Source organism: Gnatocerus cornutus, chromosome 6 (genome assembly GCF_029298725.1).
Source record: "Gnatocerus cornutus isolate USDA-ARS CGAHR chromosome 6, icGnaCorn1.1, whole genome shotgun sequence".
Lineage (NCBI taxonomy): Eukaryota > Metazoa > Arthropoda > Insecta > Coleoptera > Tenebrionidae > Gnatocerus > Gnatocerus cornutus.
The window spans coordinates 5,756,824-5,775,255 of record NC_142238.1 but is presented as its reverse complement, the minus strand read 5'-3'; the positions used below and the strand labels follow the sequence as shown (position 1 = coordinate 5,775,255).

Here is an 18,432-nt window from a genome sequence, read left to right as displayed (position 1 = left end):
ACTCAAATGTTCGATAATAGTGAAAGGATTTAGCTTGAATGTGAGCGATATGAGACTGACGCATGGCTCTCCTGATAATTCCCGTCCAATAATCGGTTAATCAATTATGATTGGTGCATAAGTGTTGAACTCACCTAACTAGTCTGACACTTCAGGAAACTTTAGCCATTATTCATAGTTAATTTAGACGGGTCTCATAATCTTAATCGTAATAACCCATCATTTAACCCTGACACTTTCGATACAGTAATGGTACGTAATAGCTTCATTACTTATCCCCATCGACATAAAAAGTTTCTAACACCAGCGCATTAGAACTTTTATTATTACATTTACAACTACCAGACAGACTGAGTACGATTTGATGTTTTAATAACGTTCCATCAATTATTATTCCCACGAAACTACAAAGACTGATGAGCAAAGAGTGGACAATATAACTACAAAATTTCTGCAATGCAACGCACTACTAAATAGAACAAAAAATGTTTGGAGTATAATCATTTTCCTGGTCTGCTTGTAGAACTAAGAACAGCCTCCAAGTGTTGAATTTTATCTCGACGGCCCCCTCGAGTTTCCGCAGTTCCACAACTGGCCAAGACAATGGAATTCGCTTAAGCCGGGTCAAAACTTACCTAATTTGGGGCAAATGTGGGTCACTATCAGATAAGCACTTGGATGGAAATGTTCATCATGTTAATGGACAAGATAAAGTAAGCGCGTCATACGCTTAAGTATGCCTTTAAACTAACTTTATTAACCGAATGGTGTAACATTATTCACCAAGGATATGTCTAAACGACTAGGCTTTATCATTTGGATCTTAAGAAATAAATCCGACTCACTCTTGCAGTAAAATTCAAACCGTCTCAATTTAATTGTCATTCCAGCTGCTCGTAAGAACATGCAAAAATACAGATTTATTAACTTAATTACAAAATTAATGATTTCAGCTGAAACGCGACTGAAATAACGACCAGAAAATTGGAAAATGTTCAGTTTCACGCCGTTGGGCGCACTTGTTACGAGCTAATTTTAGTTATAATTGTTCACCGAGCACATTCTGCTTATTATGACTGTTAAATGTTGTCATTGCCATTCGCATATTTTTAGTTAATGCTCGGTTTAATGTTGATTCGAAAATAATTGCTTTAGGGTTAAGGGGGAAATCGCGATAAGCTTTTATTTTTCAATTATCGCGACCTTTATTGGCGGTTTCCATATAATTGCTATTAAGAAATCGATGATCATAAACTGGAACAATATCGATATTTTAATACCATAGCTGGAAGTTTCTCGTATTTTGCAGTTTCCGCCTGTGTTTATAAGGAGTACAAAAATTTATTGCCTACGACGGGACAATAAATTTTCAAAACGTCTGCATTCATCCCTGTTTACATGCGAAGATGAAAAATATATACAATAGACAGCAGGAGAGTTATACTCTTATTTTGCTGTTTAATATAGCACAATTCCTCATTCGGAACTGCTGATAAAACTGCTGGATAAGCCGTTTATTAATGAGATTTTATTTAGTGTGGTTTCGATATTGACTAGTCTTTTAATAAAATATTACAGATTTTGGCGCATCCACGATTTTTAGCCAATGGAGTAAAAATGCAGATGAAACCTTTTATAAATTAATACTACGGACTCTATGTACAGCACCCGTTGAAACAGGGTGCTTTAAATATAAAAACTTCCAATATAAAAATGTATTTCCTTTTACCGTTAAAATCCGTTTACAAGAAACTCATCCAGTCTACTACTCGTAGGTTTCAAAGAGCGTATTTCTAAATATAGAAAATAATATCATTTAACCTGAACTCTTCGACAAAGTGGAAACAATTTTAGCGTTAAATTTTTTACTTTCGAACCCGTCGCCGTTATGTCGAAATTATTTAGCAAACTTGCAAGACAGCTTACATAATCAGTTACTTATTACGTAATATAGCCGACCCAAGTTGTGGTGTCTTCTAAAAGGGGGGTTATGACAAGGACTTAATGAAACATGCATCAAATGCCATCACAGCACAAGCTGTGGCGGACGTTGAGCCCTCGATTGATATAACGTAACACTGCGTAATGCGAAACAGCCGGCAGCATTTCTAAATGCACACACCAAATTTCACATCTCCTCTACATGCAATCAGTGTGATAAATTCGTCATATTACTATAACATGATCAATTTAGGACTGCTTAACAGGATTTTGCGATTTCGCCGGAAACTACGAATGTTCGAGTTAAAATTTAATGAAAACGCACTATAAAACGAACAGCTGTAAAAGTAATGTAAACAAGAGTTTAGGTGAACGGTAACTTATCACTGTCATGACTTTTCAACAACTTTATGCCTCAATCGAAATTAATTGTGTTCCTAATCCCGAAAAACCTTTTAGTGTAAATTAGTTTCTTATGCAGCATACTGCAAAAAATGTTTGAAGAGCATCGTTTAGAGCATCCGCGATTCTCGGCCACGAACATTTCAAGAAGTTGAACGAGGGGATGATAATGGCATTGTAGTGAAATGGTTTAATAGTCTGAATCGTGACCTGTGCATTAGCATCATTAAACCGTCCTTACCAAGGAACAGGAACTAACACTCGCTTGAATGGTACGGTCTCAGCACAACGCCGAATTTTCAAATATACGAAGGGTTTAGGATAGAATGCATGAAAAATTATTACCACATGATTTATAGACGCGACTTAGAAATCTTAAACGAAAGTCGAGAAGTACTTCGGAATAAAATGATACAAATGGAAGCACAAGAATTTCTAAGCGAAATACCTCTCGATATTTCAAATGCTGATTTGATTTTATCTTGCGTCACATATTGAATTCGCTATGTGTTCCATTTGCACTGAATGAGTGATGGATGAAGGATAGGAACGGCGACAGTTTTTGTGTTCATACAGAGTGGAAGCTAGTATGCATATTGTTCTCATTTTCATGTGATAATCAATTATCCGCAGAAAAAGTCACTTATAATTTTGCTGATCGAGCGTGATTTATGAAATTTGCCCGGTATTATGTCACAGAAAATGACCACAAAAGTTTTTCGATGTTTGAGAGACAGCGCTAATAACAACACAATAAAACGTTCAACAAATACAACATTTATTTGCATAAATACATTGATTTAGCACAACTTTTGAAATTTGAAATTCAAAGATTTCGATTGATCAAATGTGCAATTTGAAAATCCGTTCGCACAATTTTGTATAATTTATTACCACCTCTTCCGCATGATAAATAATTTCAACTTTTAAATGGGAAAAAAGTTGTCCACTTCTCACACCCGTTAGGCAATAAATAAAAACAAAACACAATTTCCGTCTCTCTGAAAAGAAGCATTCAAACCGTCTCGCTTTTCTACATAGCATTTAAGTCTACCAAACATAAAACATATCACTGTCATATTCGGGGCACCCCAATTTCTCCTCATTCTGAATGAATGCCAACAACCGTATATTACGTACAAACGACGTTAAAAGCCTTCATCGAGTTTAGCTCGCTTGATAATCAATCTTTTGACCGTCTGAGACAAGCCGTGACCGACGACGTCCACTTGTAGTAATCCTGCATAAATCATTAGACTCAAGATGACCATTATCCCGTGGAAAACCCGCAAGATTTCTCTGTACGTCATTCGTCTTGCTTTTCGCGATGTGTCGGGTTTTAAATCTGTCTGCAAACAGAGAAATTGGAACCTGTGTGTAAAACTGAAACGTGTTGAAAAAGCGGTCTAATTAGATTAACTTGACGTATTCATATGTGTGGGGGCTTTCTTACGATGCAGAAGTGTATGTCTGATTTTAATATGACAAGCTTTTAATCTTCCTTAGAGTATTCGAGTGCGAGGTCGTTATATTTAATGAACAAGATGCCGCGGGTAGACATATGCGAAAGTGATCTATCACCAACTTCCCATTAATCATCCGACACCAGCTCTAGTACGATGCCCCCCAAGTAAGGACAGTTTAATGGATTTTCCTCCTTCTTTGATTTTCCAGAAGTAAGAGGATACATCGATTTTGGGAAAAGCCTAACATTCATAAATAAACATCAAACATTAAATTTTTGTCTCATTATAACTTTTCCCAAAAGTAAATATTTTAATCGCGTCAAATCACCCTCGTCACAAGAATGTGATGTTGAATTCCAGCTTTTTATAACGGCACATTCTTCACCCCCATTATGACTTGCCCTTATTAATTCACTAGGGTAACATGTATATTTAAATTATCAGATTTAACGTATTGATTTCAATCTATAGGCGACCAGTGAGATACCGAGGGTAAAATGAAACTCGTAAATTAACATTCATGTATTCATTCCGCCATGAATACCAACCCTAGTTTTAAAATTTTCATCAGCAACTATTGGTTTTTCTTTCTGATAATTCCCGAATGCACCGAGCCAATGGGGAAAAAACGTACTCAGATAATCTCGATACATAAAGCACCGCGTCCCAATGAAAACCAAATGTGCAGTAACAGAATTACTCTCCTCCATTATGGCATTTATCTTTGAATTTATCATCCAAATTAGTGTGCACGGAACCTGCTGCTGTAATTAAAAAGAAACAATTATTTCCCGTCCGCAGCGGCCCCAAGATTTCGCGATAAAAAATGTGGTGATTTCAAAACAAAGGAATATTACAAGGACAAGTAGAAAATAAGATTACGCTCGCTGGCAGTCCGACTTGATTGAAATGAAAACATGACCTCCCTACTGAACTTCATCAAACGAGCTTAATGTAACAGAAGCCGTAAGCATAAAGTTTTCAAGTTAATTATATTTTTTTCCGCGTGCGTGTGTGCACATCATTTGTATTTGCGATTAAAAGTGACTTGACATCGTACATTATTTGGTACAGTTGCAAAAGCCCACCAGGGCGTGCCATTGCGATGGTCATTTTTGCTTATTAGAAAAAAGTTTCAACCAATAGTAAAAACGATGGTAAGATTTAAGACAGGGTTACCAATGCAGATTCGTTCTAGAGATTTGAATTCTCGTTTTTGATTTTTTTCTTTTCCAATAAAAAAATAAAATGCGAATAGCTTGAAAAAATATCTCCAGTCATGCATTTTCCGATGAATGGTGGTCGTTATGCTAAAACATTCGATCGCATTGAAAAGTGGCGCGAAGTCGGCATGAGCGGCTCCAAAATCAATTTGTTAGCTAAACAAGCAAAAGCGAAAATTCGTCAGCATGTAAACCTAAAGTCATTCTCAAATATCATCCGCTGAAGACGTGAACACAAGCCAGCAACAGCAGTCGTCAGCTCGTGAAATGCATATTAAGTTTTAGCGTTTGTTTAGACGAGGAAAGCTATAAAGAAAATATCATTTAGTCGACGATGGTGCATGTTTCGACGGCGCGCGCGTCGTCACTGGGTCGAACGTCGGGACGCCTACCAGAATGTCAGTGGGCAGCTCGAAGCCATCCGCTCCAGTCGATGCCACTCTGATGCCGGCGACATTCGTGCATAGCAGTCGGTGAAACGTGAGCTTCCTTCGGGCATGTGACCATCAAGAGATGTCGCACTTGGTGCTAGTTCTTGTGCTTGTTGCAGCGGTTCGGACGGGCGCGTGTCCCGACATGTGCACGTGCACGAGGCATCCTCTGCAACCGGATCGCACGGCTGTATACTGTGGGGGTTTCGCTGAAAATGTCACCCAATTAGAGGAAGCGACATATGATCTAACACTGGCTAATTTAGATGGTGATGAATTAGCGGCAGTTATCGGGAGTCTGGCGGAAATTAAGCTGCCATATCTCGAGCGGTTAACAATCGAACAAAGTGTGGTTGTGGATTTAAACAATCTGACTTTTGGTGGTTTCGGGGAGTTGCGACACGTCAAACTTTCAGGCAATAAAATTGTTGGGTTGGCAGAGTTGAATGTTAGCAGTCTGCAGACGCTTGATCTCTCCAATAATTCGGTTGTCACCGTAGAAGAGCCGTTTAGGACATTGCGAAATCTCGAGATACTCAACTTGAGTGTGAACTTTTTAACAGTGATTGATTCGGACAGTTTTAGTGGACTTGTCTCTTTAAAGTGTTTAGATTTATCGAAAAACAATTTAACGACTCTCAGCGATGCGGTTTTCACACCTTTACAATCGTTGCAATATCTCAATTTAAGCACCAATCGGTTAGAAGTTCTCAACGAGAGTTGCTTCATCAGTTTAGTTAAACTCCAACAACTCGATGTGTCTTTCAATCGCTTAGTTCGAGTCGAGTTAGGTAGTCTTCAGTTGCCTAGTTTAGCGCGTCTCCTGTTGGCAGGCAACTCTAATCTGGGAGCGTCAAGAGAACCAGTTCTTCTCGTCGGAACGGGACAACGTCTTCAAACCGTCGATGCTTCCAACATCGGACTCGAACAGGTACCTGCTGCTCTAACTCACTCCATTCGCACTCTTCGCCTCGTTGGAAATTCTATAAAAACTGTAAGATGCGGCGATCTTGACTCCTATCCCCTCCTTCAATTGCTTGATTTCAACTCCAACGGTTTAGAACTAATCGAAGATGACGCCTTAGGCCGTCTCGACTCCTTATCCATCCTGTATCTCACCAACAACAACATGACCGACATCCCAAAAAGCCTCTCAGAGAAACTCAAAGTACTCCACTTGGAACATAACAAAATTCAACAAGTGCGGACTAGAGACCTTCAAGGTTTAACCGCATTAGAAGTCCTCCTTTTGAACGACAATAAAATTCGGCTCATCGAAGCGGATGCCTTCAACCAACTGACGTCTCTTGTCACCCTAGACATCTCTCGTAACCCAATCAAAGTCCTCGAAGCCGGGTGTTTATCAGGTTCGATGGCCCTCCAAGTCCTGCGGTTAGCGAACATCGCGGTAATCTCCCCCGCGAAAGAAGTGTCATTTCCTTTGTCCTCCACCGAACACCTGATAACTTTAGACCTCTCTGGAAGTCCTGGATTAGCTCGTCAGCTCCTCGTCGATACTGCCGCCCTTGCCGCCTCCAGACAACTACAAGAACTCGATTTATCCTCGACCGACCTCGATTATATCCGCTCAGACTTGTTACATTTCCTCCCCCAACTCCGCATCTTCCACATCCAGAACAATAGAATCAACTGCACACAATTGGAGTGGTTAGCAGCATGGATGCGCCGACAAGACGAGCCCGAATATCGCAGAATAATCTGCGCTAGCCCCCCCGAACTGTGGGGCACCCTTCTCATAGACCTTCAAGACACGGAAATTTCTTCCGTGACCGCCAAAACTTTACCGACCAAAGAGAATTTCTCATTCAACAATAACGAAACTTGGAGTATCGTCGAAACGACAGTTTTAACGAATGCAAATAGGGGCGGCGAGGCTGAGATTTCCCGGGATTTATTCAGCGGCTCGAAGGAGCACAGTTTTAACGCACACAATAATAAGTCAGAAGAGTTGCTCCCGGAGGTGCAGTCAGTCACGTCGGACGTCGACGTTAATTCGAATTCTTCGCATGAACGCGGAGAAATGTCCATGTTCAGCGCCGGGGAGCGGGAGAGGGTGCACCCTGGGATGCTAGTTCTCGCTGTGGGGATGCTAGGAACGGTCGTAGTTCTGACCATGTTGGCCATGAGGTTCTCGAGACGGCAAAGAGCCGCCTCCAGAATGCGCCAAGAAGACGTCGAAGTGAGCAGTCTTCCTGGAGTCACCGAGCTCTGGTGACATCTAAGGCAGGTGGACGAGGAGCGCACGATTCTCTATGAAACTACCTTAACTTAAGCGATTGTAAGTGCTTGTGATAAAAGTGAATTATACTTTTGTATGACTGAGCCATTTTTTTACTTAAGAATTGTAAGATATTGAATATTTTAGAGAGATATAACGGGACGAGATTTCCAATTCGTGTCATAACTGTGTGATATATTTTACATTACTTTATTTATCAATGCGTTAAGGTGTCCTTCACTTCAATCTGTACATTACAATTGTTTCCAGATGTTCATGTCCCGGCAGTATAGTTTTTGCTACTAATTGTACATACTTGTCACAACAATTATATTTATATTTAATTACAACATTTGTTCTGTGTATTGTGATAGTCCCATATAAATTTAAGAGGAAAATATAGACGTATTTAAAGTAATGACAGTTTTGTGTTAATTACCCTCATTAACACAACTTACGATCTTCGACACGGTCGTTGCTAAAATGAAATTACAAGTTGGACGGATTTCACAGCTTTCATTACTGTTTCGAAGCTACAAAAAGATAAAGTGATGGTTCAGGATTTCAAGGAGGATTTATTAACAACGCGTCCAATCCAATATATTAAATTGCACGAAGATACCACGATCGTCTTGACAAGAACGATAAAAACGATAGCATTAGAATGAAACGAATCACGATTCCTGAAAATAAACTCTCAGTTGTATGAAGCGTGCATGTGGATGAAAAAATTAACAAAATTGAAACATGATGTTTTGCATAACAATATCGGTAACAGTTACAATTAGTTTTTCCTATTATTATGTCACATGATGGTTCGGAAAACAAGGGTATTTTCATCCACACATGGCGAAATGAGAGAATTAGTCGTATCAAAATCCCAACTATACAAACAAATTTGTTAGATCGGTAAATTTGAAACTGTTTCGCTCATAGTTTGGCCACAAAGACGGACAAATGAACTAATTAGTAGTCCAAGCCAACTCACGTCGAAAAGGATAGATTCGCAAATTAAACTGAAGGTATTATAGCGAAACCAATTTTCTTACCCCAGCCCCACTGTAACATTGGAACATTATTACCAGAGTTGTGACCATTGTAAAGTTTGTGATTAGTTTGTGAGTAGAAACAATTTATTTAATCGATCGACATATGGCCAACGTACACTTCTACACCAAATTCATCAAGCAATCTTACTTTAACAACTTGGAAAAGCAGAAAACTCAAAATTTCTATCGTCGCTGCTATTAGATGTAGTTCAAATTAAAGTAAAATCCAATCTTAACTCCTCTGAAGTGCAGCAAACGGCAAAATCTCTTCAGCCAACTCTGTGTTAACCATAAACTGCAAAACAACTAAAAACGTTCCAAATATAAAGTCGCACTATTACAGCCTTGTCATAGCCGACGCAGTTGCCTCAGGTTTTCAATTTCCTATAATCACTGTAACTACTCCTCTGTGTATAGTAGCGCAAGAAAAATTGAATAGCTGGGAGCAATTTTAAAGTAAATTTCTCGATCAACCGACGAGATTCCGTTTTGTCCTTTTCGACGAACATGTAAAAAGGTGCGACTGATCTTCAGTTGCTTGAATCTTGAATATCTCCGGCTAACACCGAAGACCTCTTGACCGTTTTGTACGAAGGTCAAATAACAAGAAAAAATAGGTAAGAAAATCCTCATCAATCATTATACTAATTACTTTTTGTAATTCCCCACTTTCCGCGTCGTTTACGTACCTCCCGTTCATCAAATTACTCAATCGACTTTTACAGGAGTAAATTGAATATGCGCCTCTGGCAAGCAACGGTTTGGACCCGGCTTACCACTACCCGCCCCTTGCGACTTGTAGTTTATTATCGCTGTGTTGATCTAATAACACGTCACTTTCCCGCCTTAGGCTTGTTCTAAGACCAAAACATTCCACGATCATGAGGGAAATTATGTACATCGAGAAAAAAGACAAGTTGAATAGCCAGGATGGTATAACGTAGTATTTCATTAAAGTGAATGTTGCAGAAAAAGTTTACTAGACAGATTTCCGCGAGGCAAATACGAAACTCAATGGCGCCTGATTATAAAATGTAATAAAGTCTTGAGGATCTCGGCGAAAATGCTGAGTAAAAATATGAAAATTTTTATGTCAAGACTTGATCAAATTCGCGTTATAGAAGGAGGGGGCGCAATGTTGGTATGTATGAGGGAAATATATGCAGTGTCACATCTCCTAATCTTCAATAATTACTACGTGGTTTGCGTAGCATTGAATTTATACTGTGGCTCACTGAAATTGTTGAATGATTAATTAGTCATTTATAGGAAATTCGCAAACGACGGAATTTGCTTAGTTTTAAAATTCACATAATTTTGAGGTGATATAAATAAACACGGCGATATAATTCGGATTACTCGATTATTGATTTCGTCAAAAAAAAAGAACAAAAATAAATTGCAAAAAAACAATGCCAGCGGAATAATCATTTCATCACCAAACAACGAAATTTCGCACCGTAAAAGCACCAAAATAGTCATTTCAAATTTTTTGAAAGTGCAGTGCCGTTAAAGTATCTTTAGCCGGATCACGTATCCAAGTCGACACCACATTTAGACGTAAATTCCGGATTTTCATTTTCCAGATGCAACATGTAGATTTTACTTTCAAATATATTACAGTTTTTGCTTGCATAATATATTCTGGATTCACTCTCAAGTGCATGCATTACATCTATTTTCATTATATCAAAGAGTGCAATAGAGAACGCGTTGCTCTAAGCTGTAGATTCAGCAAGAACACACAGTCAGTGTTAAAATGAACTTTAAAGTGGACCGGGTGTTCCTGTAGTTGCTGAGCATGGACAACTCAATGCTAATTTTCAGCTTGCCTTCGCAAATCTTGATAATCTCTACTTCAGAGTTGCCTTTTTTAGCTGAATTTAAAATTTCGCGCCACGACGTAACCTGTGCAATTTGTTAGAACTTTAGTAATTTTACGTTTTGCACTAAATAAGTGGTGTGAAATTTAAATTTGAAATTTTTGATGAACAACCGAGAGAATAACGCTCTAAACTTAAACTTATTATTTACTTAATCTCATAGCTACAGTAAACTTCCCATATACCCACCATTTATTATCTTGGCAGAAAAGCAGTTTAAACTTTTCACCAATTAAACGGTTGCAACTAGACTCTCGTGAATATATGAGTTTTGGCTAGATCCCCAATTTTGCATAATCCATAAAAGCTGCATCCACATCCCTCTTTATGGGCTTGCTTTATTGCACCGCACTCCAAACAAGTACAAATAAAAGTCGCTTTTAAAAAGGTGTACGTACAGAAAATTTCCATTCTTCACTAGCTTATGTTTACTAATCTATCGTATTCCCATTTTATTGCAAGTGTAGACCAATTACTTTGGAAGCTTTAAGTGCACAGACAAAGGATTATAAAATAATAAACTGAAGCGATAAACAGCAGCGGGGATGTCAGTTCCGCAGATAAAAATTTATTTACCGACTCTGCGAAACGATTGTTTTACAAGCTGAGAATAAACAATAAAGACAAGTTTAGAGCGTTATTTATATAACAGTTTGTAAAGTGGTAGACTTACCCCCTAAATCTGCGAAGAAGATGTCGCGTAAGGCGAGGAACTCTTCCTCGGGTGCCATATTGTTGCTCCCAAAGCAATTATTTTCGGGCCAGACTTCCCTGCAATGTAACAATCGATTATGTTTTGTATTAACTTTATTCACAAAAACTGACGGAGGCGAACAATAACAAATTCTCATTGTTATTCACGACTCCGTTACAAATATGGATTTAAAAGTGTATTCCCGACAGCTCGCACGCGATGTTTGATGATTCCATTTCGCCGAAAAATACACAACAGCGAGTTAAAAAAAGCATTCGTTCAAATGAGGTTAAATTTTAAGAGATCGAGGAAATATGTACCTTCCACTTGTAGAATCTGGGTAATGTACACTCTCGGTATAAATTATACGACAATAATGTTAATATAGAAGCTTTTATAGCGAACATTTCGCCAAACAAATGAGGTCTTAATTTCGCGTCGGTGGAAAAGTTGAGTGAACTAGAGGAAATGACAACCAACTCGTAAAATTTATCACCAAACTTCCAAAGTCCTTAATAAGTAAAACAAGCTTATACAGAGCAAATGTAACATAACCGCGGTATGCCTCATATTATAGTAATTAGGTGTTTAAGCGTTAAGTTAAACTTAAATGTCGAGTGTTTGCGCAGGTTAATTAGTTCCGTGCGAGGCAGAGTTTGCAACTTATGCAGAGCACACGTTGGGATTTTCCCCATAAATACACAGAGATTCGAAAGTATTCAAAATTTCAAGATGTGGAAGTTTCCAAGTCAGCAAAAGAACGAATCAATAAACGGCATCTTACCTTGCAGCACGCAACAGACTGATTGCACTCTCGAACTCCCAATTCCTCAACTTCCGCTGAACATTTATCATGGCTTCGGACCTGTTAAAGAATACAAGAATTAATGAGAAGCAAGATGCAGAAAAAATCATTTCATTTTACGATATCATCAATCACATTTTTTTACTACACACGTTGACCGTGTTTTATGATTCGCCTCAGGGTGGCTATAACTCGACATGAGGAAATTTTTTTTGACATAATTAAATTTGCGCCAATAAAATGGAAAGTAATTCTATTTTATGGCATACTTTTGTTCGTCTATGGGAACGTCCGAGGCGGCGTCAAATGGAACGACGTCGGCGGCGAGCTCGATGTTTCCTTCGAGAACAGTGGACAGCTGTGGGGCGACTTCATCCCACTGACTGTCTAAATTTACATCTGGTTGTGCGACAGTGGCATCCTGGGTCGCTGTAAAATATAAATTACAAATTACGTCTATCCACTTTAACTGATGTAACAAGAGGAATTTAAGTTCAATTATTTGTCTTGTTCCGGGGAAAAATGAATAAATTCAAGTCTAATTCCGGGGAAAAGGCGCAATATCATTTTAAATTCCAAGAGACAAAAGACCATGGAAAACATGTTTTACAAAAGCAAACATGAATGAGTAATAATCTCGCGGCAAATATTGGTTGAAAAAGGACGTCCAATCCTATGAAGTCGACTTATTCAAATACGAAAGATGCTCAAAATGTAGAGCAGTTCAAGTTTGTCAATACTTTCTAGCAAGGACAACTGTGGCGTGTATAAACTGATACAGCAAAATTTTCACTTAATTTTTATTTCCTTGCCTAACGATTTGAATTATTCACCCCTCGAGCGTCCCCTCGCAATTAGAAGACGTAACATTATAAAAATAACCGTTTCAAAAACCACTTACAGGGGGGCTCTTCTGTCAAAAAAATCCCCAAGATTAATGACCACCGCAGATAACAAACACATTACTTACGAAGGCAACAATGGAAAATCTGTTACACTCTTACCTTTCTTCTTTTTTCTCTTCTTCTTGGCGTTTTTCTGCACGACAACTGAGCCATTCGCTGTGCAGAAACTTTCCAATAATTTGATAAAAACATGCTGAGTTTCCATTAGATCCTTCAAATATGCGTTAGACATTTTCAATTCATTGTACGTAATTAACAAAGTAATTATGAACTCGCGATATTCTAATATGTAAAATATGTTGCTTTTAATCACTCTTGACGAGTCCCGAACGGTGCCATCTGGAGATTTATCCATGGCGGAAATTGTGAGAAGCAACTCTCTGTACGCCAGCAACGCGAGGTGGAGGCGCCGGGACCACAAGTCCACTTTCTTTTTGTCGGTTTGGATCATGTCGAAGAACTTTTCCATCAACTGTTGGACATAACGAAACGTCTGCACGGCCATAGTTTCGCTGCAATTAAAAGAAAAAAGATTAAATTCGCGGCTGTGAAAAAACCTCCGATTTCTGTTTTTTTGTTCACCAATTATTCTGAAATTTGAATATCGTATTCGTGACGTTGCGAGGAAGTCTTTTTTGCTCGATGTCGTCTCGCAACAAAAATGGAATAAAAAGGTCAGAAACAAGAAAGCAGTTCGTCAGAAACGCCCTCGCAAGTCTCTTCTCGTTAGTTTGTTCGTTCATTTGACACGAAGAAAATTATGAAATTTTACTTTTCGTAAAGTTCAGCAATTTGTTTTTTGTCCATTGGCAAATAGGTTGGAAAATTTCATTTGTTGTTAAAATGGTTTCCTCGCTTGCAAAGATTCGGCGTTGTGAGAATTTCCATAAAACAAAGCAGCGTCTTAATTGAAAAACTGACTCACTTAGCCATAAACGTCCCGTTTTCGTGTGAAGGCCTCGAAACGGAAACAAAACTGATTTGTGTAAATTAAACAAATTGAGTAATTTAGCGGCTGCAAAAAGTGGAGCGAGCATTTAACTCTCGACAGGACGGGCAAAGTGGATTAAAACATGCAAAAGGACTTACCTAACTAATTTAACTTCAAACTTATAACATCTATTAAATTCCATGAAAAACCTAAGAGCCCATAAATAATAGGATTCATCGTGGGTCTGGGCTCTGGCCCGGACTAAATTATCCTTAACGTGATACATAAGCGTATTGTAAGCTCCATTTAAAAATTCAACACAAAACTCTTTCAGGAATAATCTAATGCTAAAAGCTGAACGTCGCTCGAACGTGCTGCTTTGCACCGGCATCCGATTTTTAGGTGTTTTCGGCTTCTTTTTGCCGACGTCGAAATTCAAAGCTTCCAGTTTATTTAAAGGTTTATGATAAATGAGTTCGTTGTCACTAATTGATTTCATTGATTTCAGGACGTATGTGCCGCCGAACGTCGAATGCCTGCAATAAAAGATAAACAAATAAAAAATCGATGTTTGCTCGAGCACGAAATTAAATATATTCATCAAAAATACTTAATTAATGCGTTGTTGGCACACAATAAACGGCGCATTATCGGCAATTAGCTCAAAATTAATCCAATAACTGACAGTATTTTAAAATAACGAAACAATGAATTTCAAATACGTGTAAAAATCCCGCTGGGCGCCTAATTGGCAATTTGTAGTTTCACGCGGTAACATGCAAGTGATCGATTTCTATAGAATTTTGAGCAGATCTATTCGTCGATGCGGTGATAATTTTGAGCAAATGCATGGGATGTCGACAAAATGCGCCATTCAACAGATATCATTACCTGGCTCCGGTGTAGATTTTTACTTTTTGTTGCCGTTGGTTAGTTTCGCGGTGTCTTATCGCGAGTAGTTCTGCTTCATCTCTCATTTTTTCCGTCTCGCTTCTCTGCACAGCAGCCCGAGCGAGTTCAGAAGCTCTCTGTTCCCTCAGCATAAATGACAATATCTCTAAAGTGTGCATGTAATAAGCTTTCTCGTTCGTGGAACTTGTTATATACAAAATTATATCCAACATCCCAGATTGATGTAGCGCCCACAGCACCTACGGAAAATTCAGGGAGTTGGTTTAAACGAAAATCAAAATGAGAACCTGGTCGTGTATGCTGGCGTCGTTGTCTGGCCGTTTTTCGGTGTTGGGATCGGGGGCGACGTACAATATATTTCGAATCAGAATGAGAATTCGCTCTATTATCAGGCTGTTTTCGTCCCCACGCTCGGCGTAGCTCTGCAAAAATACATATGCATTGAAAATCACAGTTCTGATTGAAATTAATGACAAATTTCAACCTCCATCAGCGGATAATTAGTCACAGAACTGTCGATGGCGTTTTGCGTTATTCTTTATCAAAATTTCGCATTAATCTCCAAGATGTCAGACAAAAAAGAATAAATTTTTCATCCCTGTCAATAATTTCACCCCACACGTTAAAATATTGGGACCATAATTGATAAAGTTCGTTGAGATATGCGCCAACTTTCCCAAAAACCACTTCTTTAAAGCGAATTAATTAAAATTTCAGCAAGGAATAACATGATTAAATTCCTAATTAAAGTCTGTACAGAACAACAACTTGCTCAACAATTTCTAAGCTCAAAAAATCTGATTTCTCTCGCTAATAAAGTTAAAAATAAATGAGCCCGAAATCAATTATTCCAAACAAAATGAAGTGCTTTGGAGCTCTTCTTTTGAATAGCCGCAATTTTCCTTAGAGCTGTTTTCGGGAATTTCATGCGTAATGCTTGAATACAAAAAAGGTCAGGTATTAAAAAACGTTCTCAAACTCGCATTTAAGTAAACACAACAAAAGTTACGTGGAAATGGCATAAAACAGAGACATTAGCTATAACGGCGTCTGTTTCAAACATGCCCCAAAACGCTTCCAGAACATTTCACTAAATTACACTTAAACTCGCTTTCAATGTTCGCCGCAATTGTAACAAAAAAGTCATATTTCAAAATTTCCCTTACGATTTAAATTTCGGACAAATGATCCACTTTAATGCGGGCTCCACCCAATAAAAACTTCCTATCGCAGTTGAAACATTAGTTTGCAGTAACATTATTCCAAAGTCTGCATTGTAAAGCCAACTGTGGCTTTTCCTAAGACAGAACAATCTTGTGTAAACTGCCAATATTACTCCACTAACTAATTGGAAGCCCGCTGGAAAAGTTCGCGCGTATTTCAGAATTGTTTCTCAAGTTTAAATTAAGAGTTAGTCTTAGGTAAAATCATTAAATATTTAAATGACTGATTTACAGACGATAAAATAGCAGCTTTATTTTACAACAGCAAAAGTTTGTCTGTTTGGTAGCTCAACAGTTTTAATTAAAAGCTGTACGTGGCTGAATACTTATCATGATTACGTTTAAATCTGTAAAAGATTTGAGTTAGTTTCGGACTACAACCAATAAAATGAACATTCATTTAATTCCACTAATGAGAGCACTGCGGCTTTTTTTGAGAAAATCCATTTTAATTTAAGTTTAAAAGTCGACAGTCTGGAAGCTGCAATTATCATTGCTGAATACTCACAGTTTCTAAAATTTTGCTCAGTCTGGTGCTGAGTACCGCCCAGAATGTTTCATCGGCGAAGACTTGTTTGTAGCTCTTCAGGTGATCTTCAATTTGTAGAAAATGATTTCGGGTTATTTTATCAGTGGGAACTTCTTCGTTCCACAGCATCAGAGCTGGCGTTGTTAGATTTACCATGAGACTGAAAAAAAACAACAAGATAGTCCCCACAATTCCGGAAGTTTCAAAATAAACTCATTAATGGTAATTATTTTCGTGTTAATTTAAGACGACAAAAGACTTCGGTGAAAACGCTCTGGAATGAGATAAATTTCTTATATAAATTATTCTCTTATCTTATTATATTCAGTCTCCTTGTTATGCAACGAACCAAACTCAGGTGTGTGGCGGGTTGCGCTGAATTAATTGACAACTAACCTAACAATTTGACAGACCTTTTTCTGCAATAAATTTGAGAAAAAAAATTACCGTAGCAAGACATCAAAAAGATCCGTCTCCTCCCAATAGCTCTTCAGTAAAGGTATTAAATCGTTGGGCAAAACCTTAATCTCTCCAAGCTGTCTCCGTATATCATGACTTTCATCATCCCTCCTCAAGTACCGAATTAAATCTTTCACTGTCTCAAGAGTATTAGAATCTGCATAGTACTTATTAGATTTCGCATCATAATAACCGAGAGCGCTGCACGTAGCGGCCAATTCGGCTGACAATAATGAAGACATATTTCGATAAAATCCTTTAATATCGCACTGTTCATTTAAATTCGAACCGGATAAAATTTAATATTTTCATTAAGAAAGACACTCAACCACACATAAAGTTGTAATAACTTGGAAATTTATATTAATGTGAGAAGTTAACGAACACAAGTTTTGATTTATTAGTTGTGAAGTTTAATTAAAACACCGCGTTAGTGTCACTAATTAGTATTTCACCAGCGCTGAAAAGCGCCATCGGCTAATATTTCACTGTATTCTCTTTGTCGCAGATATGAAATTGTAATTTTAAGGCACTTTTGCAGCAACAACCTCCGGCAGAAGAGGTTAAAACAAAAACGCGGGAAAACAGCTGTCAGCTGGTTACGGAACAACACGAGAGAAAACGAAGGGTGTCGGAATTTAAAAAAATTAGACAAAAAATATTGGAAAAAAAACGAAAACAAATAATAAAAGGGCGTTTCTTTTTTCGAATTGACGTCAATATCATATTCGACTATTATCTAAAAAGTGATTTTGTTTATGTTATTATTTCATTAATTTGATACGCTAAGACAAACGATAACGACCTAACTTCACACACATTATTGAATATTCAAATATAACTGTAACCAAGCGCTAAATTCTAAATTATAGTCCAAATTCTATCTTCTGAAAACAAATAAATTGAGAAAGTTTTTTTCTGTTTTTATTTTAGTCGAAAAAATTGAAATCAAGTAAAATACTTAAAAAAAAAATAAAAAATAACGGAGCGTCGTATAGGAAAATGTTCACGAGAATCTTGTTTCTGAGGTCCGACTGATGCACATTTTTACAAAATTGCGACTTAGAATAGGCATTGAAGGCCACAGCACCAGATTTCGCGACTACAATAGATTCGCGAACTTTTCTCTTGAAATTGTCGCACATACATATTCGTATACATTCATAATTTGCAAGAAGAGATGTAGAACCCGACCCGAAAGCAATTTTGCCGGAAATAAGTGGGAAGCTTCGTCGTAAAGTTTACATTTAAATTGCATCTTCCCAAAGTTTCGATCAATTCTCAGCGAATTATATTTAAATTCGTCAAAATGGAAATTAAACTTTCCTTGCCTCTTCCGG

The 18,432-nt window shown here is 37.9% G+C and overlaps 2 protein-coding genes across 2 annotated transcripts in view; one reads left to right on the top strand and one right to left on the bottom strand.

The window, feature by feature from the left end:
- timeout (circadian regulator timeout) overlaps positions 1–17,689 on the bottom strand; it is a 32,183-nt gene extending 14,494 nt beyond the window's left edge. Inside the window, exons 1-9 of the mRNA XM_088040105.1 lie at positions 17,081–17,689; positions 16,613–16,793; positions 15,169–15,303; positions 14,861–15,120; positions 14,128–14,505; positions 13,138–13,550; positions 12,403–12,562; positions 12,113–12,193; positions 11,308–11,405 (exon numbers count right to left, since the gene is read on the bottom strand). Coding sequence (XP_087896231.1) covers positions 11,308–11,405; positions 12,113–12,193; positions 12,403–12,562; positions 13,138–13,550; positions 14,128–14,505; positions 14,861–15,120; positions 15,169–15,303; positions 16,613–16,793; positions 17,081–17,334 — 1,960 coding nt within the window. The 5' untranslated portion in view covers positions 17,335–17,689. The remainder of the gene's footprint in view (positions 1–11,307; positions 11,406–12,112; positions 12,194–12,402; positions 12,563–13,137; positions 13,551–14,127; positions 14,506–14,860; positions 15,121–15,168; positions 15,304–16,612; positions 16,794–17,080) is intronic.
- On the top strand, positions 5,407–8,120 carry LOC148172408 (uncharacterized). Its single transcript, XM_088040106.1, has one exon. It carries the CDS (start codon positions 5,546–5,548, stop codon positions 7,697–7,699), a length of 2,154 nt encoding a protein of 717 aa, XP_087896232.1. The 5' UTR covers positions 5,407–5,545; the 3' UTR covers positions 7,700–8,120.
- Positions 17,690–18,432: the final 743 nt, after the last annotated feature.